This window comes from Bacillus rossius, chromosome 15 (genome assembly GCF_032445375.1).
Source record: "Bacillus rossius redtenbacheri isolate Brsri chromosome 15, Brsri_v3, whole genome shotgun sequence".
NCBI classification, from domain to species: domain Eukaryota; kingdom Metazoa; phylum Arthropoda; class Insecta; order Phasmatodea; family Bacillidae; genus Bacillus; species Bacillus rossius.
In genome coordinates, this window is record NC_086342.1 from 35,146,485 (window position 1) to 35,174,360 (window position 27,876).

Here is a 27,876-nt window from a genome sequence, read left to right on the forward strand (position 1 = left end):
TACTAGCACACATACATAACTCACGTACTTTACACTTGCATACTTATATACTCACTTGCTTTACACTTTCATACTTACATACTCACGTACTTTACACTTGCACACTTACATACTCACGTACTTTACACTTGCATACTTATATACTCACTTGCTTTACACTTTCATACTTACATACTCACATACTTTACACTTGCACACTTACATACTCACGTACTTTACACTTGCACACTTACATACTCATGTGCTTTACACTTGCACACTTACATACTCATGTACTTTACACTTGCACACTTACATAATCACATACTTTACACTTACACACTTACATACTCACGTACTTTACACTTGCATACTTTCACTCTCACATACTTGAACAATAGCTTAGTTTAGTGCTCACATACTTGCATATATATATATATATTTTTATATGTGACCTCAGCCAAAGAGAATTATATTTCCTATACCTACTAATATAAGAGGCCAAACATTTCACTTTTGTCGCACGTGGACTTCATGCACACATTTATTTTTGAGACTTTTGTGTCTGGTAGATAAAAATGTGATGGTGGTTACACAAGTCTTTCTAACACTTACATTGACAAGAGTGAAAAGCTACGCCCAATCCCCAGTTGGAAAATACACAGTAAACAGTAATACAAAATCCATGTTGCAGGCTGCGGCAAAATATTTAAAAAATCAAACATGGAAAAGATTGTCTTAAATTAACAAATTTCCCATCAAGTTGAGACTCGACCCCCCTTTGGTGCAGTGTTTCATTCACTCCTCCCTCACTCAGACAATCCTGGTAAAGATTCCTGGTGGATCTAGATATACTTTCCAAAAAATTGGGCTTTACGCAAAACAATGCTGAGAATACAACCCAGAAGCCAAGCAACTCCAGACAATGGCCACAAAAGCCTGCAAATCTTAGTCAACTGAAAATTTCGGAAAACATCTATAACATCTATTATGACCCTATTCCTGGGAACCGTGAGGGGTCGTTTCAGAGAGGTTTGACTGTATTATTTTTTCATGACTAAATTCCTCCTACAGAATTTTTGTGCTGTCTGATATTCAAGTTTTAACACCCCGAGCTGGTCGGAGTCAGCCAGTCTGTCCGGCGAGTACGAGAGGCAGTTTATAGTTCACATTAGCTGCAGACCCCAAGGCTGGTTACACGAAGACCTCATGGGAAGAGCTCATGCACGAAGAAGGATGCAGTTGCAAACCATGAGCTTACTGCCGACATTGGCCATGGACTGAACTTTAGTACTTTCATACAAATTTTGAAGAAAAAAGGTTAACACATAAATTAAAGTATTTAAGTTAACATAAATATACACCACAAAATAAAAGAAAAAAATTAAATTAATGCTAGAGAGGGGCTTTCACCCCTGCACCACCCCTCTGAAACCGTGCTTGAGTCCCCACATGTCTCGAAATGGTAACGTTGCCTGAAAGCGGATACGATTGCAGGAGTAAGCTTTACAGACAGACACAACTATCAAGTATTTTACCTACAAAAAAAATTAATTCCTCTCATGAATACATCGTAAATAAATTTCACTTTTGGAGGATGTTAAAGTAACTTCCACTACAGGCACTGTAGGCACAATAGAATTTTTGCCAGACTGCCAAACACCCTCTACCCAGTAAAAACCCGTGTTAAGCCATAAGTACACCATTTCACATGAGTATATGAGCAGGATCCTCTGAAACATGTAATTGGCATGCCAAGTTTAAAGGACTATCACACTATAAAAAATTTTTATCATATAAAAAATTTCAATAGTATGAGCATTATTAAAATAAAAAATAAAAACACTGACCACCAATTTACTGCATATTCCCTAACTGCAAGGTTACCTCAATTATGTTAGTTTTGATTTTGAGCATATTTCTTCACAACTGTGCCAAAGATGGTACATACTTGCATTATTATCTGTGATTTTAATTTGTATTTTAATGGTAGATGAACTTTGGGCTATTCCACCAGACAGTGTTTCTATGACCTTAGAGCCACAATTGATATTTATTTCACTTCGAAAATAACTATGCTACATTTTCATTTAGACAAATGGTTCGTGTTGACAATAGACTATTGAAATTGTTTTATACTGGAAAATTACTCTATGGATTAATGATGGGTAATGTGAAGTATGTATTTTATGTATAATATTACTAGTTTATGCTGTACTATGACAATTTGGACCTATCAGGTCATGGCATGTAAAAGTTAAGAATATTTAAAATGAGACGTCAGTATGGAATTACTACGATGAATCATCGTATAAGGAATATGTGTGAATGACTTGGAGAATATCTATTTAATACAGAGTCAATTACACTAGAGTCCCGTTATAGCGAGGTGTCACGGTTCCGGGTTTTATCATCGCTATAATCGTTTCCTCGCTATAACCGAATTGGACAAATTTTGGCCCCCAAAAAATAAAAATTAACCGAAAATAGCATAAAAATTGTGTTTAAACATGTATAATTGGAAAATAACAGGTTATATTAACGAAATATTAATTTCTGTGAGCAGATGTGTGAATGCTCTTTAAAACGATACTCCACAGGTACGGATGTGATCACCGATTGCGTCAAAATAACCAGAATACCCTACCACGACACGTAAGTATAGCATCTCAGCCCGCAATCCGCGGCCGACGAGCATTGTCCTGCTATCTGTTGTCGACGCAGGCTGTCTGCTGGCGGCCATGTTGGTTCGGGATGTTGCTAACAGGTGGTGCTAGTGTAGCGCGACAATTTAATTCCTTACAAAAAAGCCAGAGTGCTGCAACGCACGTTCGCCTCAAACAAAATAGTCGCTGGAAAACTATACTTTTTTCATTTAAAGAAACCTGTAAACTTTTTTAGAAAATAAATTTGGAATTAAACTCAAACCATCACCACCCCTTTCCCGGAAAGATACCCCAACAACTGACCGAAACAAAAGTTACAAGAAAACTGTCCTAGCGATTCGGAAATAAATACGGTAGTGCCTACTAGAGATGTAAAAGTAACGAAAAAATGTGTACCCGTATGTATTCGTTACTATAACAATTAGTACTCGTTACTATCGTTACGTTACTCGTTACTTCTGATACCGCATAACATGCTATGTTATGTTGCAGCAACGAATCCAGTCGTATTGCGTACACGTACAGTATGACGTCGCGTAAATAATAATAAATAGAATATAAACAATTAACAATATTTGATAATTAACAGTTTTTGTTAACCAAGAAACAATAAAATCTCATTAGAGCGGCTTTTTTATATTATCTCTTTTAAGATAAGAACAAAAAACGGGAAAATACGCTATAATAAAAAACAAAAACATACATATTTCTAATTTGTAAAAAATACTTACGTTGTTTCTGTTCCAATCTCAACCTTTGTCTACACACACAATACCTTTAATAAACAGTAAAAAAACTTGGACGACGAATTTCCAAATTATACTTTACTTAATAAACAAACCTCGTTCTTTGTAACGTATATTCATCTAATATGCGCGCGCATGCGTAAAACATACGAAAAATGCGAGTAACGAGATGCAGCCGTGTGTAACGTTTCGTTACTCGATACTAGATGGCGCACCCGTTACTCAGTACCGAAAACATACGGTTTGCTACAGCTCTAGTGCCTACTATTTGTCAGATAGTAACATAAATAACGTGACGTGTTTGTAAACTCGTCACGACTGAAATAATTCCAAACAGGTTTACAAATATTTGTGTATGAATTAACGCGATCAATTAGCAACAAGTATAAAGACGGCTCTGACTTTTTAGGCCTAACATAGTTATAAACAAGGTTATTATTCGTTAATGAAAATGTTGCAACAAATTAACTAAGAGCATTTATATTTAAAAAAAGTGCACATTGTTCTGTTTAATGGCGGGAAAAAATAGATTTTGTCTATTTTATAAATAACAAGAAATGCGTACAAGTATACGTATATTCAAAGGCTTGGTTTATTCGACTCGAGCATACCTTGACCTTGAAGCCAGCCAGTGATGCTGTGACTGTGAAGTCGCAGGCACAGATAACTAACGGAAGTTTGATAACAGTGAGGGCTGCTCGCACGTTCCCGGTGATTTTAAGATGTTATGCATGGGCGCCACCACGTGTAAGGGCACGTGGACCCGGCGGAGTCTCTCTCTCAGGGCGTGACGTAGCCCAAGTGGGGACCAGTTACCAGCCCTTTCTACCCTACCTATCCAGACCTGGCCCGCTCTAGGCGTCGGGCACGCCACACTCCTAGGCTAAGTAGGCTCACTCACCACGTGGTTAAATAAAATACTCAGTTTTTATTTATACCCAGATTTAATTCCACTAACACGCCTCCCTCCACGCACGTTACACTTTACACGGTTAAAAAGCCTGAGGCACGAATCGACTTAAGTGAAGGCATGGTCCACACACGTGGCCATGCTATAAAGTATGCTTATTACACGATGGTTAAAAAACTCGACTGAGACAATTAATTATTAATGCAGCCCGCTGACCGAGAGCTGCCCCGAGGAATAACGAACGAAAGAGATTTAAGAATAATTAAAGCTACAGAATTACTTGATCAGTGGTTCACAACGGTTGAGGTCCCCGGGGTGCTGGCGCGTCTGCTCTCGGTCAGTGATGAAGATGGACTGGGGCGAGAGCTCTGCTCGTCTCGACTAACATGGCGCCTCCGCGCCAACACAATTACCGTTATTACATTCTGTGATTCCGTGCCCCGGCGAAAGTTAAGTAAATTACAGATTAACATTAAAAAATATATAAAAATTACTGGCAATTTAAAGTTCGTTAATATTTACTTAGTTAATGATAATTTATATAAAAACATTCCTACTCTCGTCCAAGTCCGTGCCTATTCGGGTCCGCCCGGGCAACGTCTGTGGTTCTTTCAAGTAACATATTTAAATTAAAGAATACACAAGTAAAATGCACAAACACTGGGGCAAAAAATGAATGAAAACAAAAGGTTTACAAATAACATTAAAACTTAGCAAATTAGGGGGTCGCCGCACTGCTTCTAAGCGCCCTCTTGCCGGGCTAGACACACACGCACACACGCACGCACGAGCGGGAGGTTTGAATAGGGATGGTGGTTGGGCGGTGTCGTATCGGGCTCAAAGGGGCCGCAGGCCCGGACGACGTCAACAGAAAGAAAGGATGGGATTCTATTTTTAAAGCCACGCACTTAGGTGGCGACTGCAAGGCTGAAGAATGTGACAGGCGTCAACGGCAAGATGTCTAGTGGCGAGCGAGAGGGGTGGAGATAAAGCAGAAAAATAACAAAAGCACGCTTCAAGCGATCACGCCGTAAATTCCTCAAAAATACCTCGTTATAGCTGTGTTATCGCTATTACCGTGCTCGCTATAACGAGATTCTACTGTATATGTTTTATTATAGACCTGAAAAGCAAATTGTTGATCAAGGAATTGTAATAGTTATCACAAAAGAGATTATTGTATATTGAAGTGTATATTATAAAGAAAAGTCACAGTAAGTCCTAAAACATAAAATTTTTCTGTGTACGTCATTCCTAGTGATATTATTTTAATATCAAGTTTTATACTAACAAAACATACAAAATTACATGACCTGATTTAAGTTTAAATCAAAATATCTATAACTGTTGGTGATTGTTGTTAGACATTTCAAGAAGAATTCTTAAACCAGAAGACTTGTGAGGAATTTTCATGCAGTTCTATCAACTGAAAGACAGGAGCATTTTGATATATAGAAAAATGTTAAATTCCTTTGTGTACTATTAATGTTTTGAATACATATAAAATATAACAAATTATATTTTTCAAAGACTATTGTTAGTGTGTTCTACATACTATTACTGATGAATCAGCAAGACACAAATTAGTACAGTCTGGATGCTCTACTTTTAGTTCTTGTTCTTTCTGACATACAAGATTTTTAATTTTAATTTTTTTTAAAGGTTTAAAAGGTTTTTATTTACAATACCTAAAAAATAAAATTATGTTTTAAAAGCTGAACTAATAAGTATGGAATACCGTATGGAATTAAATATGTTTAGTTCAGCTGCTCTGAACACACAAAACATAAAGTAAAAAAATTGATGAGTATTCACAGCCTGGATAGTAAATAACAAACATAGAAAATAAGAAAATATATTAAAAGTAATGTTTTGAAAACAAGGCTCTTAAATTTTGCATCTCACCTCGCCGGACAAAAGCAAACTGTTGATCATATCCAGGATTGAAACATCTATCAACTGGTGCTCTTCAAGCACAAAGTACACCTGCTCCCCTTCCACTGCTGCCAACTGCATCATCTGGAAAACATGTAATACAATCATATGATAGCTCTGTCAAAGCTACAGCTACAAATTTATTACCAACTCCAAAAATTCTAATTTAATAAATTTCCTTCACTGCCAAAATATTTTATTTACCAGTACAACCATGTTACATACTTTTTCTCAACACCTATGCAGTTATTCTCATAAGGTACAACCATTTACATCTCCAATGACGTATGAATCAAGTTCAATGTTCACTTTTATGAAAAAAAAATTTAGCGTGCATCCAGCAAAATTGATTTTCATTTGTCTCATGATTTTAACCATTTGAATTTCTACATAACAATATTAGTACAAGAAATGAATGTTGTCAGATTAATAAAAATAATAGTTAGTGTTAGGAACAATTAGCATCTTGATATAAATGCTATTATTGTTTGGTAATTTACACTTCAGATGCTATTTGTTGCTCATTTTTAGGTAAATACTATTTATGCTTTCTTTCTGCTGAAAAAGTTTAAAAATTTCATTTGTAAAAATATCCTTTCTAAAATATCACATAACTGCTAACATGTATTTTGACTTTCAAAATTGTTGTAGAGAATGTATCTTTTCTCACTTTGGAAGAAAAATTTCTTCTTTTAGACTTTCAGTGACATTACTCAGCTTTTATTTGTATTTTGCAGTTTTCTGGGCCACATGTGCATTAATAACTATAAATTTTTTTATGTATGTTAGTCATGTAAGAATAATTATCAACAATTCAGTTTAATATACAAACCCAATACGTCTACCATTTTGCAGCAGATTTTCTCTTGTGTCATGTACAAAAGGTGTATTATAATTGACTAATTAATAAGAACAAAACAAAACAGACTGTGTTCTCTTGCAGTTTGCTTTAGCGGAAATGTGAAGTAAAGTAAACCACAGCAGTACTACAGGTGTTTGGGGTTTCCCAAATGTTACACTTTGTTTACCAATGTTGTGAACTTCTGGTTATCATTCTCTACATTAGTTTTTGTGCTCATGCTGTGTGATATTGCCATATACCCTCTTTTATCGCATAATCATCGCACCCATATTTTAGGGCGTCAAAATTTTGATAAAAAATGATTTTTTGGTCTCACTATTAGATTTTGAGCGCTTTTTGTGGGTATATTTTTCCGTATAAAACAATGTATTTTAAAACAGAAATCTAATATTTATTCGGACACTACCTCTTATTTAATTAACGGAAATACAAAGTTGTCTGACGTGTAAATTTTCTTTCAAAGGCTTTTTAAACGTTATAACCTTCATCTGTTTGTCTGCATTGCCGCGGTGTACCGCTTACAAAAATGTAGCCAGCGCTTGTTGCAATCATTAATGTTTGGTTATGTTCCTTTCCGTATAGAGTGTGCACACGTAGCAGAATATCGATCTCTCACCGATTGCATGCAACGTGCGCTCTCTATCAGGTGCTGAGTTAACTACATTTGATAGCCTGCACTCTTTCGTGGTGTGTACTACGGTAGTTACGCGTTCATTCGGCTTGCATTTGGTTCACTGATTTTGTTTTCTATTTAAAGTTGAAAAAGGCTTTTTTTGCATGACTTATTAATTTAATTTTTTGGCCTGCTGTTTTATACTTAACTTTTTAAATAAATATACTTTCCATGAATGGGTTTTGTTTTTATGAATAACTTTATCTAACAAAAAAAATTTTTTACGTATAATCGTAGCACCTTTACTTTTCAAACTTGAGTTTAGAATAAAATGTGCGACATTTATGCAAGAAAACACTGTATCTGTGATGCAGCCAAGTTACATGCTGAGATAACTTCAAAGTATCAGTTCAACCCAACTAATCCAGTTGATTTGTGAATTACTATAAATTAATTGTACAAAACAGAAGTAGAAGGTTACCTATTTTTATGTTTTTGTAAATATAAATATTTAGTTTACAAACATTTAGAAAGTAAAAGTTAAGTTTTAAATGATTTCCATTAAAAGTTCCATAATAATATGAACTAATTTATAAAACAAAAGCAATTCATTTTAGAAAAAATAGATGCTGAGTTTTCAATTCCATACTAACTGATATTAGCAAATATATATTTATTAGATAGTTTTTTCTGACATGCAAACCAAACACAGAAATATACATATTCCACAATGACTTTTTGTGAAAAAAAATACATGATTCTTTCTTACATTAGTCTTTTGTCTTTTGTAATGCAAGTTTTCTAAAAAAAATAATTAGAAAATAATACTTTTGAATTGTTGCTTTAGACAGACTATAAATAATCCCATCTCAGAATTCATTACAACTTTAAAATAGGATTGACCAAAACATTTATCACTAACCTGTGTCTTAATAAACCCAATACTTACACTAAGACATGTCAAACTAGCATTTGCAGCAACGAGAAATTCTATTACTTATTAAACTGTTGTTTTCACTGACTACCTATAGTCTTACAAATGACATACACATATTGTACTTATGTTGACAAAAGTGATAAGAAGTTACTAGGCTAAACTTTTAACAGTAAGGGACAGATATGAAAATTAAAAAATCTGGCAGACCAATTTATATGTTACAACACTTATGTTCCATTTTTCCTTGATTTTGTACTATTTAAGTTTGTGGCGTAAAAAGTTTCAAGTTCAATAAAACTGAACTGAATAATAAAAAACATCTCATCAATATAAAATGAAAAAAAAAATATTTCGAAAGTGGAAATTTGTAAACTATTATCTTGTTTGGTTTAAATGTACAGTACAGTCCCGCTCGTCCGGACATCTGGTTGATCCAGATTGAAAAGATGTTTTGAATTGTTAAATCTACATGAGTTCGAAAAACTTAGGTCTACATATACAATAGTATTAAAACAATAATTAAACTTTAGGAAAATTTGTACTTAAGAAGGCAAAAACATCAAATTGTATAGTTTTACCTATCTAAAACTTGTATTACATTCATTTTAAGGCAAATTCTATTCAACTCAGATTTTTGGTGGTCCGGACAGGGTCTAGTCCCATATAGTCTGAATAAGTGGGTACTGTATTTAGTGGTGGTGTACTGATTTCATGAGAGAGAAGAGGGTGGGCCAAAAATAGTACGTGAGTCATAGGTTGGTCACCATTGCATTTGAAAATAAAAATAGTAAGGATAGACAAATAAAATCCTCAAAAGAGTAAAAGAAAAATATTTGAGGCAGAGAAATTCAGAAAACGAAACACTTATCACTGTGTAGTTGGCAAAGACTACATTATTTACTTTTACAATCTATCAAAAAAAAAAATGTCCTGGGAATGTTTGTTTAGCATTTCAGGAAACCCTTATAACGGTTCGTTATATACAAAATAAACAGTTCAACGCCGATTGTAATTTTTGTTGTTTTTTATTTTTTTTCCAAACAGAATGCCCCGACGAATCCAAACACTTTCAATTGTTCATTCACTCGTTCCACATGTATATCTGACTGTCGAAAATTGCTCGTAGTTCGCGTGATGAGAAATAATGGAAAAAATAGTGTCCTTCAGTAATGTTTTACTGCAAGTACACGAAGATGGTGCGACCTGGAACAGGGCCGCACCCAGCGAAAACGAATCTCGCCCCGAGCCAAAACGCCTACGAAGGTGGCCGCAATTTCTAGTTAAGTTATACCCGAAACAAAAAAAAAAGAAAATTAGGTTGATTTAATAATAGGCCTGGCTCCGACCACCAACGTGAAATTATCTCTTCATAAATTACATTATAATTTAGCGAGAAGCCATCGAACGCGACCTACTCGTCCAGCGTTCGACAGACGACTGGTGATCTCATGAACTCGTCTCCTCCACGCAGGGAATAGACGTCACATGACCTCACCGACCAATCACACGCACTCTTCATTCACTCTTACAGATACAAGCCAATCACAGAACAAGTTACACTACATGAAAAAACCTTTTACACACAGAACTCTGGGCTTCCCCTGATCAGTCTCTTTTCAATTTCACATCGAAATCGGGGACTTCCATTCTCGTTCTCCTTCCCACACCGTGAGAGAGCAGTTATCACCCGGTTCCCATGCAGGGGGGGAATTACCGTCTTTATCTCGGTTGGCGGGGAAGCACTGTTCCTTTCTCACTCCCACTTACAGGCCTCTCATGCCTCTCTTTCTAACCATCACACAAGCCCAGACACAGTCCCGTGATTTATAATTATATTACAACACGTTAATAAAAATTAAGAATAATAATTATAATACGAATTACTTTACAAAATTAAACTTATTGAGAAAAAACCTGAAAAAGTAGGCCTAAACATGCCAAAATCTAGTCCAGCGGCTCATTTGTGAATAAATACAAAAAAAATAGTTATGATTTAAAATGTCTAATAAAGTACAAAATACCTTCTTAAAACACAAAGCAAGTGCAAACATCAACCCTAAAATACATGAAAACGGTAACATATAATTAGAAAGATTTTTTAAGAAATATTTTCATTCATAAAAATAGTTTAAAAGAAAAATTATTTAATTAGGAGGGCAGGGTCTTGCAACATTACACCCTTTTGTCACAAAAAGGAATTGTTTGTATCCTTAACATATAAATATAGCCTTAAAACATATGACTTTTATATTTAAAAAAAAAGTAGGGGTGGGCGGGATCCCGAAACTCGGGAAGAAGTTCGGGAAAAAACACTTTCTCGAACTTCAGGAAAACAACTCTTTAGTACCATCGGGAAAATTATATAGGTAACAATTAACAACTGAAACTTACATTTCACAGTGTTTATCTTTCTCTTTGAGGTTAATGCAAATAAAACAATAAAACAAAAATCACTTCGTCATTAACGTGATGCCAGAACTAATTATTTTGTTGGATAAGTCTAACCTAAACACCAAACTAAAAACACTTGGCTGAAGTTGGCTTTATTTCAGACTTATTTTCCTTCCCCTCATTTCCCCCACCCGGAGATGTGGGCGGAGCCGAGCGGTACAGCACTCAACATACAAAATACAACTAGGGATGGGGCGACCGAATCCAATATCCGCCGAATCCGCCGAATCCTAGGGATTCGAAGGTTCGGCGGGTCTGATATAGGATTCGTCAAAGGATTCGGTTTTTACTATTTACGGGAAAAAAATACAGTAAAACTCGCTTACGAGGTCCCGCATGGAAGGTTTTTCCGTATAAAGCGTTGAAATTGCCTGAGGTCTCGTCATTTACGCCATTAAATGTGTGATATAATGTCCGTTAAAATTTTTTCTGAAACTTCTTGTCTCAAATAATTGCACACGTAAATATGAAGAAAAGACAAATGAACAACAACATACGAAGAAATATGGATGATGTACCATAACTACAGTACAAACCCAATAGTTATTTTAAGATAATTACCATAATAAGAACTAAAGATTCTTTGTAGAATACCATAATTACTACAGAAGCATGATAGCTACCATATTTGCACTATAGTTACCGTAACAACTGAGATGTATATTTACTGTGATAGTAATGTATTATTTATTTATGACATATTAAATTAAAGAACATTGTTAAAAAAAAAAGGATGTTAAACTTTGATATGTACGGTTGGCACATGTTGCTAAGAAATAATGCGATCTGAAAGAATGCAGTACTACTACGAAAAGTAAAAATGGTACTCGTGGATTTTTAGGTTATGGCAGTCTCTTTCGTTTTTCAGTAATATCGGCCGAAAATTAACGAGCGTACTGTATCGGAAGTAGACTTGCGCATAATAGTTCGCGACCGGGAGCGCTCCTTTTAGTTCGCAGCTCCTTGGCGAACTAGGTCGCTCTTTTAGTTCGTCCGCTCCGTTGGTCCGCTCAAACGTCTGCTCCCATCTCGAATTCAAAGAAGACAGGTCACAGATAGTTCGTTCGCTTTGCTACCGCTAATGCAGGCGATCTTCTTTGTATGTTATAATAGTTATTTTTTATAATGATCAGCGTTGTGAACGCCTAGATTGTTATCCTTTTTTGGGTTATTATACATCAAATGAGTAAATAAAACAATAATTTACATAATTGGGTAAAATGGCGTATATAACAGTTCTGTTTTTATTCTTCACTTAACATACACTATAATCGAAAAATTTAATTTCTAAAAGAATTTATTTATTAGCTAGTTGAAGAAATATTATTTATGAAATGTGTTTATTTTAGTGAATAAAATACCGTTTTAGGCCTATAAAAATACAAATTTTAATTTTTTTAAGTTTTATAAATAATCAACAAAAACTTGTTTTAAAGTCGCTTTTCGGACAAAAGTTTAACGTGACGTCATAACAAAACATTGATGAAATGATAGCAAACTTTTATGAATAAAATTTAATCATTTTTATTGAATTATCACTATTTTGTATTTATACAAAGGAGTGAAATTAAATCTACAATTTAATTCATACATTTACATTTATTTGCAATCATTAATTCAAATATGTTTATTACTTTAACAAAGAGATTATTTTAACTATAACTTTTATACAGGTTTGCTATTTAACTTCTTCCAATCTGTGTTATTCTGTTAAGGATAGGACGATGATAGGAAAAGTAGGAAACGAATGGGAGTGTTTCAAGTTTAATGTGCCTCGAAAAAGTCAAATCGATGGTTGTTCCAAACGAGTGGAAGAGAGATAGATGCGGCGCAAGCGTACAATGAGCGTAACGGGACACAGGGTAACGTGACAATGTGTGTAACGGGACATTTTTTCGTGCGTGCATCAATTTATTAGACGTCACGTCAAAAATAAGTTTATTTAACAATGGTTTTATATAAGTCAAAATTTTAATATTAAAGTTGTCATCAGCTGTCAAATTTATTTTATGAATATTGAAATCATTTTGTAAACACTGATATAACTACCTAATGTAATTATGTCTGACTTGTTCTCAGTATACACCACGTTTCCCCACCGCGAAGTTACCGTGCTCGGACACAAGTATAAAGCTATCATCTGAAAATGTTTCATTGCAGTAAACATTTGCAGCGATCAAGAGTCAACATTTTTGTAAAGTCAGTATCCGTTAGACGTCTGAAATTTCAGCTATCCGACCCGAGCAGATAACGATAGCCAGCCAAAAAGACCAGCGACGAAGCCGTAATTAATACCCGAAAGGGAGAACGAGTGACAACTTTTGATAAGAGCCAGATCATGTGCACAGAACTAAAAGAAGGATATCGGAAAAAGAACGAACTAATGAACTGAGGAGCGAGGGATCTGGGAACTAGTTCGCGTAGTTCGTCTGTGGGAGCCCTCTTCCGAACTAGTTCGTTCGCGAACTACACAAGTCTAATCGGAAGTCGGCAGAAATGCCGATTCAACTAAATATTGGCAAAATCGGCTTCTTCAATACAGCTATACATTTAATGACATGAGTAAACATATTTCAGACTTCAGGATGTTGAAAAAGACTTTAATTTCCATGTAGGTTTATTGTGTGTATGTTTTTTTTGCAAGTGTAAATTGAATGAAGTAAAATGTTTTTATTTTTATTACTTTCAATTGATTAAACTTTAATGACCAGTTACAGATATTTATGACATTAATTTTGAGGTTAAGCAATTTTACTAAAGCATTCCAGCCAAGCAGGTTGCCAGCGAGAGACGCTTCTCTTTTGCTGGAAACACTATCTCCAATCGTAGAGCTAATTTAACTCCTGAACGTGCAGAACAAATTATTGTTCTGAATGATAGATTAAAGAACAGAATTTAATACTCTGTGACAATCTCTCTCAGAATTATTGTGCTGAAAAGTGGAAATGTTGAAACAATGTGAATGTACTTTTCAAACAACATGATTTTTGGTGCTAAGTTTGTTGAAGCTCAGTAAGGACTCCAGAAAAATTGACAAGGGTGAAATTTTTCCAAAGATATGTTACATTTACACAAACATATACTTGGTTATGTTAGTTGGATGATATCAGTTACTAATGAACCAATGGAAACAGGTAAGATTCAATGAAAAAAAATGTTATTTTTTTTCTAGCAGTGCAAAATGTAAACACACTCTGTAAATAGTTACCCAAAATTAATAAGCCCACTTCATTTTAATACTTTATTCAAACATGATATTAAGTTTAAGATAAAAATAATTTCCCAAAAGTGTAACTGTACCACAAAAGCTCGAGCTCGGCTCGAAGTAAAATTCTTAGGCTCGCAGACCTCTAGCTTATTTATAGAAAAAATCCTAACCGCTAATCTGTACTAAAACTGAAATTTCTCAAGAAAAAATTGTTGTCTTTATATACACTTATACCAGAAATGTACCAATCTACATGTGATAAAGTCAAGGGACTTTTAGTGCAAGCAGAATACATCTCACTTACATTAGATATGTGGACATCGTCTATTAAAAGATTCGGGTTTGGGTTCGAGATTCGGCAATTCCAGTCGAGGATTCGAGTTAGGATTCGGATTCGAGGAAATCAGGATTCGCCCCATCCCTAAATACAACACGTTCTATGTGTACAGCACTACACATACTCGTAAGCAGACCCCACTCGGATGTCTTGAGAAGTTTTGAAATGGCGTTGTTTTTCCCGAAGCCCTGCACGCAGTATGCGTGAAGTAGTCCAGGGCAGAGCACACTCACGTTCTTGAGGTCGTTCCTGAAGTTGTTGAGCCGGTAGCCGTGGCCCACGTGGAGCGTGAGGAGCCTGGCGCCGTGCAGCGCCGACACGACCTTGACGGCGGCGCGGCGGCCGGTGGCGGCGCGGCCGGCGAGCAGCAGGGAGCCGTGGGGCGCAGACAGCACGTGGTCCGCGCTCGCCACCAGCTCCAGGAACTGCCGGGACACCAGCACGTCCAGCGCCTGGCCCTCTCGACCTGCACGCACGGGCACGAACCAGGCCTCTGTGAATAATGTCTTTCAGTCGTTCCTTACCGTCAGATACACCAAATGTGATATATATATTAAAGTTACTGTATTACTGTAAAGTCGGTTTACGGACGATAATTTTACGTCATAACGTCATAAAAAAACATTGATGAAAGATTGCATACTTTTTAATTTTAAAATATTATTTACAGTTTTTGCAAATTTAATTTAGATAATTTGTTTAACTATAATCACGAACAATTAGTTAAAAAGCCCGCCTTAACCTGTTTTATAATATAGAAGAGTTTCTCGCACGGTGGTTGGCCGGTTCTTGCACGCTCGGCTCAGGCGGAACGTGATAAGGAGTCATTGCTTTTTCGTGCGTGAAGCCGGCGTTCATCGATTCAGAAGACGTTATCACGTCAAAAATTTTAATGAAAAAAGTGTAACATGTATGACACCCAGAAAATTTATTGAGAAATTTTTAATTTGTTTTCTGCAACATTGTAGATACATGCTTTTTACATGTAACAAATAATATATTAGTATGATTCAAATTTATTAAAATGCTCGATTTTTAATGTATATGCATAAACAAAACAATTTTTAAAATTAAAATTTTATACGTAGGAAATTGCATTGTCAGGTTTTATAGTTTCTTGCATTTTAAACCACTGTATTCAGTTTCATAAATATTGCTCTCTTTTCATTTCACTGTGAAGGTTTAAAAAAAAAAAATCATGTAATGTTTTAATTAAATTAGAAATATATTACATGCCCGTGAATAATTTGAGTTGGATTAAAGTAAAAATTTATTAAAATAATAAAAAATAAAGATATACAAGAGCTTAGCGGAAACCACACATGGCTGAGACAAAACTGAATTCATTTATGGTAAGGAAAACATTTCATGATGAATTGCAATAAAATAAAAATAACTTTGAAAACTATCTCAATACACATATAACACCAAAATTCATGTTAATAAATACATAATAAGTACTTCCATGTAACACAGAAAAAGAAATAAAACCATGAAATTAAACAAAATTTAACCATAAAAATAACTGAAATCCCAAAAAATGTAATGTTTAGAATATTAAGTTCAATGAATTTAATTTATTTAGCAAAAAAAATGAACTTAAATTAATAATTGCAAATGGATACAAAAAAAAATTTCAATGTGTGATCCATCTCGCTTATTCAAACATTTTTACATTATTGATTTTGACACTTGATACATTATCCAAACACCAAACTGTTTGCCAAATTATATCACTCCAGTAATTCTAATTCCTCCCTAGATGTGCTCATTAAAACTTACTTTATTATAAAAATGCATTGTGTATCAAAAAAAATTTACATTATTTTTATGAAGTAAATATTAAGAAATATTTGTTTCATATTTGTTAAAAAAACTAACTTATTATTAAATAATAAACAAAGGTAATGAAAAAAAAAATTTCTAACATAGAAATATCCCATTTTAAAAGCCAAATAGACCTAAAAATAAAATCATAAAAACTTGTCTTTCAAATGACTGGCGAGCTGTAGGAGAGGCAACACAGGCTACAACTTTCAAGCTCAACTTAAGATAAGCATGCTACTTACGTTATCAATATTTTATTCATTCTTTCTACACCTATCCCTCACTTAGTAGGACTAATTCATTCCTAAAAATGCTCGTGTTATTCAAAATCACGAATTCTGAAGCATTAGTTACCATAAATAGCAAGGCTTAATTTAATGTGTTCCAAAATTGTGTAGGAATATACACTTTACGTAATATAAACGCATAGACTAACACAACTATAAATATGTCACTATAAATATGCCTCCCATTGCACTATGTATGACAAATACGACACTGCGTAATGGAAAATACGTGATTATGTTCTTTATCGTCAGTCGGCTGGCTAACTTGCCCGCCCGGGCGTGACCTTAACTCACATACCGTACCTTTTCAAACCATCCTTTACAGACAGTGAAACCGATATTACTGTCCGGATAATTACATTTTAATTTTTCAAAAATTAAAGTGCTTATTCGCGTATCACCACCTGGTTCACACCAATTCTGTCAGGCCAATGATTATTTTTTTTCATTGCAACATTCATTTAACAACCTTTTCCACGTGAATCATCTGTTCATTCCTGTTCCGGTATCTAATGTCAAATATATTCCCGCTAGTAACCCCAACAGCATCAGACTTTTATAAACTTTTGGTAAGAGTCCTTATTTCGTACGATTGTGCGCACAGTTGACTTGCTTAAAACTAAAGTGCGACCAACATAAGCGTAGCCTTCATGACAATCTGCGCACCGTAATACTTCTAGTTTTGTCTCAAATACTTGAACACGATGCATTATGAGTAGGGACATGCAAATTTCGCATTTACGATAAAACGAATTTTTACGCGAAATTTGTAAGTTTAACACGAATAACCTCACTTTTACATAATTTCTGATACCTTGAATTTTTTGTGCGAAATACGTCTGTTTACCACGAATAACCACACTTTCCCGCCGTTTGGTAACTTAAAAAAAAAAATAAACAGCCGTTGTCACCACTGATAACACCATCAACGTAAAGACTACACTTGCCAATGTTTACGTTTTATTATTTATTTGATACGACGCGTTCTTGGCGAACTGCACTCGTGCACTAATACGCTCACGTTCTCTCGAAGGCATGTTTACAGAGTCAAAGAGTAATGTACGGCCATTTTGTTGGATATTTTGTGCATTACAGCGCTTGTGTCGCGAAGCAAATTATAAATTACGCTCAACTGTTCATCTTGCATCTACTATGGACTATGCAAACTGTTTTAATTTGTTCTCTTATACTGTAAACAGACTTAACAATTACGTTTTATTTTTAAGAATGATAATTTTCGTTTAAAAATGTTGTATACAGTGCAACTATTTTATAAAAACTGTAGTTTGTGATAGAAAACGTCTTCATATTTCTCAGCAGAAGTTCGAAAGTGTAAAATATGCCGAAACCTCAAGCAATCACCAAACTTCGTGAGCACGAATTTCGTGATCGTGGGTTATATGCAAGGGTAAATATGTAGTTGGGCGATATGTGTTAAAAAAACTTTTTTTAAATCCAAAAATACTTTAATAATGAGGCTAGAAGGCTGGAGATACCCAAATGCTAATATTTTGCATGGCGAGCTTACCAAGATACAATGCAACTTTGAAAACATGAAGCAGTGCATTTTTTTGACAAAACAAAACCAGTTTTGGACCACATGAACACCACGAAAGCAGCTGCAGTGAAAATAAGTGTAGTGCAAGTGTCTACAAAATCTCTGGTGAAGCTTACCAGCTTGATGGCTACGGATCCAAGCAGACTTGACTTTGAAAACCCTTAACTGCCTTTGATCCAAAAAAATATTTTGATTACAGACATGATCCCTATTTTGCTTGCTAAGTTGTGTAACGTTTCTACTCTGAAAGAAATGGACCGCCAGGAGCTGATCACCGGTTTTGGAGAGTTGAAACAGATAGTTGAGAAACAAATGAAGGAAAGTAGTGTGGATGTAGTGAAGGCACTTCAAGTTGTAAAACTTTCACAACCTGAATTTTCTGACAGGTGCCTGGAAGCAGTGTGGATGTTGTGTGCAAACGTTGATTCGGAACGCTTCTTGTTACAATACAATAATGTTCTCACTGACAAGAGAACTAATTTGAAATAAGAAAATTTAGCTACAATGGCTATTATTTCATTTGAAAGTTAAACGTTGTGTCAAAGTACTTTGCTTCTGAAATTATTGGGTTGACTTAATTTAGAATCTGAGTTCTTAAAATTGTGTCTTTTTAACCTATATTTGTGTAATTTTAATTTATAATGTTTCAACTGATGGTGCAATTATATTACAATGTTCTCTTCATATTTCTTACACTTGAAATCGCAAAAATTAAAAAAAAAAATAAACCCGCGTTTAGGTAAAAATAACACCGATTTTAAGGGAAAATAACACCACTTTTCATCACAAAATAAACACACCTTTTGCATGTCTCTAATTATGAGTGATCAAGCACGTACAGTTACCGGCAGCTGAATGGGCAGACGTTGATTCAGTTTGAGTGAATTTCCTGCCACTGGCTAGAATGAGTTCACGGCCCGGTTTGTGGCCAGGCGACAACAGTACGGCACGGCGGCATACGTGGCTGATGTTTGTACAACAGCTGATAGCGTAGACAGACCTGCGCGCGAATCTCTTCCCCCCTTGTTTGACTAACGGTATCCCACTACACATCTGTTGTTCACAGTTGAAACAGACTTTGTGGCATCGTGCTTGAACTTTTTTTTTTGCCTGCCAAGATTTCGTACTAACTGAAGTATACAGACGTGCTATTTGAGACTGGGGCAGTAAAATTAAAATTGCGCTAAATGAATTCGCACAATCTGAAGCTGTGCTAAGCATAGCAAGGAAAAATAAGGCCTCTCCAAAAATTTTCTGATATTTTACACTTTATTTAGCTTTGTTATTAGGTATGTATAATGAAGTTACAGTGAAAATGTTTACTAACACTTACGATTGGACACTTACAATACTGCACAATACCCTGATTGACGGTGGCTGCCCAATCATCTTCCATCATCTTCCCAAGTGGTCTCCCAAAAGTTGGTAACATGCCTGTCACAGCTGACGGCTCAGTTCCAGATGTTACAAAGAACATGGCTGCAAAATGCAAATGTGTCATAATCTTTCCAAAAATGCTACAAAATTAGAAAAAATCATTCAAACAATACATACACCACATATTTGCTCATAAATAAGTTGATAACATGTCTACTAGGGGTCCGCGAGTATTTTAAAAAATGTTCAACATTAGTGTTCGACATTGCTATTCAATTCAAAATTTCATATCAAAAATTTTTCTTTTAATTAATTGTTACCAACAGATTCAGCAAAGTTGGACACAGTCACAAAAAATTTATATAAAATAGTGTACCACGTTCAAGCTAAGAAGATTTGAGAAATTTGGATTTTTTTTTTCTGTAACATAGTGCATAGACACTTTTTATATGTAACAAATAGCCTGTGATTATGATTAATAAATATTAAAAATACTATATTTTTTTGTAAATCATCAAAACCACTAACCAACTTAAAATTTTAATTTTACTGATTTAAGAAAATGCATTATTCAGGCTTTTTATTTTTTACCACTTTACATCTCTCTGTTATGGTTACAGGTTACATATATTTATATTTCTCACTTTTTTATTTAACTGCATTTTGCATCAATTTTTTAGTGGAATCTTGTGAAGTGCAGAAAAAAAAGTGTTACTGATATTTGATTTAAATTGGATTAGAAAAATATTTGACATTCATGAATTAGATATTTGATTTGAAATTTGGTTACAGTGTGCTGTGGTAACTCTGAAACAAGGGTTAGTTCAGATGAAAAAGTGGTGATTGTTCGCCTAGTGTAAGTGCCACGCAGTGCACATCGTCCCAGATACAGACATCACTGACGTCACTGCAGCTGTGGATGTATAAACCAGACGAGTTTCTAGAGTCAGGTGGGACCAATCCCGGATCCACAAGCGGTCAGAACCTCCCAGACAACACTGACAGCAACAAGGAACAAGCGAGTGGAAACTCTGACCGACCGAGAACTGATTCGGGAGGCTACTCGCTGGGCGAGACCTCTGAGTGGGTAGGACCACTGACGGAGTAGGGGACTCGTTGAGCTGCTATGCCGGACCATTGAGAGCCTCCGCAGGGACCACTGGTCGGATGGTGACCCGACGGACGTGTAATGCCGGTGCCACAGCAAGCACCGAGAAGTCGTCGGTACCAGAGTCAGTTCATGTTTTTTCACTAAATTTCATTTATTTCTCTTCAATTGGGTTTATTTATGTTCATTTATAATGTTACCAAAAATGCAGTTTGATACATTACTTTTCAATTCATTTCGTTACATTTGGGTGTATTTCATTTCCATTTGTATTGTTTCACATTATTTCAATTGTATCACTTTGATATGAGGATTTAGGAATCATTTCAATATATTTCAATCTTTTGTTTTCATTTATTTTGTTACAATTCAAAAGATTGATTTATTGAATTCGTTTCAATTCAAATCATTTTATTTAATTAATATTGGTTTATTTCAATTCCATTTCATCAAGTTTCACTAAATTTCATTTTTTTCTCTTCATTTGGGTACATTTATGTTCATTTATATTGTTAACAATCATTTAGTTTGATACATTAGTTTTCAATTAATTTTGTTACATTTGGTTGTATTTTATTTCCATTTGTTAGGTTCCAGGTTATTTTGATTGTATCACTTTGATATGAAGAGCACTGGCAACCACAAAGATATAAGGCGAATACCAACAGTAGTTGGGACACTTGAAGATTAAATATTTTAAATACTCGCCCCTCAGGCTAGACCAGTGGTAGCTATTGGCAGACACAACAATTAATGGAAACTTATAAGATTTTTAAATCACTGTTAGTAGTTCAGAATATTTTGTGAATAACAGAAATATTGAGCCCCTGCCTCTAGATAATTTCTTTTAAACAGAAGTGGAGCGAGTTTCATGCCCTCATCCCTCATGATTATAAAGACTTGTGTTCACTTTTAAAAGTCAAGGTATATTCATGTTGAAGTCATAATTTGGTATGTATATTAACTGTTGTGTATAGTATGTGTAGTCTGTGGAAGAAAGACGCTGTCTATGTCAAGTTCTGAAGAGCAAAGAGCACCACAATAATGTTGTGATTGTCAGTTATATTATTTCATTATAAATAAATTATTTAAATGTGAAGTTGCCTTAACATGCTTGTACCCCTCTCTGTATCCAAGTTTGTTGGTTAACTTACTAACAATTTGATTTGAATTTAAAAAAAAATTACAGAAGTATTATGTCTACCTCACATGTAAAAAAATTACTATGTGGGTTCTTGATATAAAAAAGACATAGTTTAAATAAAATCAATTTACTCAAGCCCTTCCTCAAATGAGTATTGACTTTAAAGTTGATACTATAACTTTGTTCCAATATATCCTTTGAAAACACACGTAAAACTCATAAACACAGGAGCAAACAAATATAATAATGACACAATTATTTATAAACTTGGCATTCAAGACATACATGATTAAGGTAAACAGTTCAGAAACAAGAGAAAGAAATGTTCCATGCTAGTAAATTAACTATATTATATTACGTTTTCAAAAAACACGTCAAAGATAAAATATTCCAATTTAAAAATGAGGTACACTATAAGCATAAATGTGACAATGCAGCTGAACAAATGAGAAAATACACACACTTTGAGGTAGGGTCAACAGGATCAAACAATACTGACATGTCGCCTACCCGAGGAAAGCATGATTTAAGGTGGATCAATGACTGAACATGTGTGATAAAAGAAACCGGAGCAGTTGCAGGGTTTCTACAGTCTTATTTCTGTCAATTTTCTTGAGTTTTCCTTGTTTCTGTGCTGAACTGGAATCCTGTTTCAGGGTGCATTTGTGGATGATTTCAGGAGCCCATAATTGTGGCAGTAATTATCTGCCCCCAATCTACGGTGCATTCCCATAATGTTACTGAAGTTTTGGATTTCATTATTTTATTTTGAGTGACTAAACACACAAACAGGGAAGCTGTTGCATCTCTTCTGTTGACATTTCCCAGGGCTATGCCCTCGTTTAAGTCCGAATGTGTCTCCACATCCTTTTCTTATTTTAACCTCCAATTTCCTCCCTAGCTCTCCTAACAATTCTTCCCTTGCCTCGTCTATCTATCTGGCAAGATAACCAATATGTATTATAATGCACATTGTTGCTAAAACACTTTTCAACACCCATACATAACATGCAGAAATGATTATACAAGTATTTGAAGTTCGCACGATTATCATTCCATAAAAAATACATAAGCAACGCTAGATCTTAAAAACATTTATAAAAATCTGTCATTCCCACCAACCAAAGGAAAGAATTTGAAAGCCTACCACTTTATCTTATCTGGAACCGGTCCAACAGGATCCAACCCCGGACCGCCTCAATGCTCACTTTACCCCGTGACCTTAAGTACGCAGCTGAAAGAAGTGGCATTGGTAAATGACGGTGACGTGAGTCGGAGCTCACATGCATCGTTAAGGTATTCTTATAAAGGTGCCACACAGTATGCTCCTGCCACGTTTTACCTTTCTCAAGATGATTAAGACGATTTCAGGACCATTTTAGAAAAGTCACCACAACTTTCCCGGCCAAAAGAACCATTTTTTACTTTTTTGGAGCAGATTCTCCCTTCACAGTTTTTGGTGTCACAAAAGGTCATCGTTACCCAAGCTGGTATGGCCATGTTTGAATTCAGCTTCCCAAAATATTACTGTGGCAAATAATGGTGCAGAGTCCTAGTATACTAATTTAGTACAGGAATTGCCTTTTAAAAACAAATATTCAATGACAACTCAATACTCAATTTTACATTTTCACAAAACCAATCACATTATTGATTGTTAAAAAAAATTGCACATCCATAATGGCGTAAGAAAACACATTCCCCAATTTTTGTTGACGAGTGCTGTCATCTTCATGTTGAGGTCAGAAACTCTTTAAAACAACCCTGTAGAAGAGTGGAAGAATTTATTACGTTTCTAGAACACTGGGTATTGTTTGAGTGAAAGAAAGGACAAGAGACAATTGCATGACATTGCAGAATTCGCAGATGTCTTTTTCAGGACAGAGACCATCTGGCAGTTTCTGTATGTATTCTTATGCTGGGAAAATTGGCAGGTGTCCTTTCCCAGGTGAGACGGTAATTTCATAAAGTTTTACTCCAGCCAATATAGAAGAACTTTGAAATTGTTTGTTTTTTTTTTTTTTTTTTCACAGAAATGTCGAGGTGTAAGTGCTATGTGCTTTAAGGGAAATTGTGACCTTGTGACTGGTCAGTGAGGCCATGTGGCTCCCTCCTCCCTGTTGACTGGAGGCATTGGTGTCATCTCACCAGTTCTGCAGTTCTCTGCACTATGCAGGGGGGCGCAACTGAATAGGCGAAACATGGCCACTAAAAAAACTGTGCAGTTGAGAAATGCCAACATCAAAAATTAAGCTTTAAATATAAAGATAACACAGAAATTTCTTAAAAATAATTACTTAAATTAAAAAAAATATTTGACAGACATTATTACTCTAGAATTAATCATATGGTGTATTAACGGAATGGCGTACCGAGTATAATTGCACGCAATTGTACATTGGAAATTTTTTTTGACAGTGTTGAATTATCTTGGCAGCAATGAAATAAGCAAGGCTGTCATGTGCACATGTGCAGACATGTGCTAGTGTGTATTTTTTGCAATTGAATCTGAAGTTATGATTTTCAACACTCACTTTGTGGCTATGTAGTTTTTAAATTTTGAAGAAAAAAAATTATATATAAAGCACTTTAACATAATGTTTGGTTGTTCCATATTGAAAAATAGATAATCTGAAATATTTATGGTGAATATTACCAGCAACGAACGACTGAAAAAAAATCAAGGTAGCCAACATTTTCTTTCCAAAAGTTAACGACGTTTAGGTTGTTAGGTTACCAATAAATACTGCACAGTTCACTGATTTCCAAAGAAAAAAAGAGCATTAGTTATAGCATTGAGTTGCAACTCTGATGTGGACTGAATATGTTACGTTTGGCAGTGGCTCACGCCAAAACATAATGTATTAAGTGACGAACGTAATGGCTGCAGTCCAGGCTGCACCGGTAATCAACCTTTCTTTTCGGAACTTTAAATTATAATTTTAACTGACCATAGTTGTCCCGAAAAAGCACACGATGGGGCTTTAGTGATTTTTAGCCGCCATACCAAGGTAATTTTTATCCTTGGCCTGTACCGTCAATGCCAAGCGACTTCAGAACTTATTTGCAAGATGTGTGTGGGTATTAAAAACATTTTTCGGAATCATAAAAATTAATAAATGTTTATTTTTCGAACAGAGATAAGTCGTTTGTGTTATAAGAACTGTGTGGACCTGTTGTGAGCATCGTGTAGTGGTGGACAGTTTTTTTTGTGCTAGAACTAAAAAAAATCTAATTAAAAGTTATTCTAAATCTTTTTTGGATTCAACATAAAAAATAAATAAATAATATCTACTATCAATTTTCAGTGAAAATTTTTCAGAATTTAGATGATTTTAAAATGGTTTTTATGAACGTTGCATCTTAGGTCATCTTTTAGTCATGCCGATTTGAGTTGTAATAACACTACAATAAGACTGCAGACACGTGTACATTGTGGCAAACCCTCGGAGGGTTTGGACTGCTGTTTGAACAGAGGCACATACATAAACACACATGCACTTTACCGGCTGGAGGTTATAATACGAAAGGGGGCGGAGACACCTCGGGCTTACACGAGGGCGTAGCCCTGGGCAATGTCAACAGCTTTCCTGTTTGTGTGTTTACTCACACAAAATAAAATAATGAAATTCAAGACTTCAGTTACATTATGGGAATGCACCACAGAGTGGGGACAGATTACTGCCACAGTTATGGGATCCTGATATCATTCTCAAATCCAAATGCAACTGTTAGGCAGCAACAGGCAGGGAACTGGGAGAGAAAACCCACTGTCATTGGCAAAATACGCCTCACACATAAATCGGTACTCAAATACAACGGGGATCAAACACAAGACTCCCATGGTAGTTGCAAATAGGATAAAACTGATAATCAAATGCAATCAAGGACTTTCACATAGGTAAACAATGCTTCCGTTTTGCTGTTACCTACCTATTTCATTTCATTTTTCATGCTGTTTGGAGTACAGTAAAAAATCACAGAAGCATAAAGAATAGTTGAATGACTCTTAAAAATAAAGAGTTACTCATTGCAAAAAAAAAGGTAAATAATATTAAAAAATATAATGTTAGATATAACTTATTACATAAAGAAATTTTAATGTCAGTTTAAAATTGTATATCTTAAAAAAAGTTGGATAAAACCTTTATCTGGCAGTTAAAAACTATACTGAAATTTAAAAAAAAGTGGTTAACGCTTTTTGTATGTACTAACCACAAAAATAATATAACTTAGATATACTACTTTCCGCATGCACAAATCATCACTCACCGGACACACACTCTGATGCTGCTTCCATATTCCAATAGGACTTGAAAACATTATTAACGATGGTATCAAACTTTGACTGTTCCTTTTCAGACACAAGTTTATCACGAAAAAGTCTCATGCCTTCATAGATGACAGCCTGAAAAAAATATTTACATTAAATATTACATGATGCCACTAATAGTTAAGGGCATATATTTCTAAAATATTTGTTTACCATCTTATAGCTTAAAGTTTACAATATTTAGCTTGGACTATTTTTTAATGTCACTAGTCATGTTCTACTGTATAATTATTTATAAGTCACATATGCCTGTGTAAAATAATCAACTATTTATCCCGGTGGTTATAATCTGAGGCCTATAAATTAATATCAGACAGTTAAAACCTTGATGATAACCAGAGAATATTTTATTACCATTCTGTACTGATATAAAACACAACCCCAGAGGAGAAAGTACAAAAGTGATCCACAGAAACAGCAGAAACTAGCCTCCAGAACTGCATCAACAGTTTTATCCTCGTCTTGGAAGTTGTAACGAAACAGCCCGAAACACCAGCGAGTCAGGTCCCGCGGAGTGAACAGGTAATGGTTCTGCTGCACTGCAGTGAAGGACGTTTTCACCTGCAAACAACCAACACAGAAAAACAATCACTAACTCGATACAAGAAGAATTAAATAATAATTTTAGAAAATTTTAACCCTTTATCATTAAACTCTAAGTTCAGAAGGTGGCCACACTTGCAAACTACATGAATACTGCACAAAGCAGCGTTTTATCCAGCTTGAAGGTCCGCACCATGTTTGCGGGAGAATTGCAACATTGGCTGAAGTGTGTTTGCATTGTATGAACAGTTCTAAAGGACAGTCATGGAAGAGACTGAGTTTATCGCAGCGGGCATTCCAATTCATACATGTCAACCATCGTCAAGGGTGGTCAAACTTCAGTGTTGTAATGTTTTGGGTGTTTAAAATATGATGATAGTGTGATAAGAGGCCATGCAAATATTAACAGGTAGGTATTTTGTTTATTCTACTGAAGTATTGACTTGAGCGGCGGACCGGTGACGGGAGAATGATGAGAGAACACGAAGCTGTAGTAAATCCTTCTTTTCTGGCCACCTCCAAGACTTGTTACATTTCATCATGCAGTCCACTAAAATGGGATTTTCATCACTAGCACTTCTGTGAATAGTTCTCACTGATCCTGGATCCAGTGTTCCATTATAATTTACAGCGACAAAGTCTCCCTCTTTGAGTCTGTTTTCCAAATCACATGGCCCTCCCACTCACATCCGTGGTGGGGCAACTGACGTCGACCAGGGCTTTGCTCCTTTCAGCCTGGCCAGACTCCGCTCCCGTTGCAGTCCCATGGCATCCCTAACCACTCCTTCCTGGCATTTGCACCGCCGACACGTATGCATGCGTGTGCTGCATGATGTGTGTTGTGGTTTTCTATGATGTTGTAGAGGTCAAGAAGGTTACCATCTTTGTAATTTCTGAACAAAGATGGGTGGTTGTCATTTAATTGAGGAATGTCAATTATAATATTGATATTTATTGGGGGATGATGTAGGTCTTCTTTGATAAGGATGTCAACAGTATGAGAAACTGAACTTGGATTTAAGTTAGTTAAACAGAAAACAGGTATCTAAAAGTTT

At 35.3% G+C, this 27,876-nt stretch overlaps 1 protein-coding gene across 1 annotated transcript in view; it reads right to left on the minus strand.

Moving 5' to 3' along the window:
- LOC134539674 (cytoplasmic dynein 2 heavy chain 1) overlaps window positions 1-27,876 on the minus strand; it is a 446,052-nt gene that overhangs the window by 145,862 nt on the left and 272,314 nt on the right. The window contains exons 50-54 of the mRNA XM_063381862.1: window positions 26,708-26,839; window positions 26,218-26,353; window positions 19,664-19,795; window positions 14,878-15,110; window positions 6,207-6,320 (exon numbers count right to left, since the gene is read on the minus strand). Coding sequence (XP_063237932.1) covers window positions 6,207-6,320; window positions 14,878-15,110; window positions 19,664-19,795; window positions 26,218-26,353; window positions 26,708-26,839 — 747 coding nt within the window. The remainder of the gene's footprint in view (window positions 1-6,206; window positions 6,321-14,877; window positions 15,111-19,663; window positions 19,796-26,217; window positions 26,354-26,707; window positions 26,840-27,876) is intronic.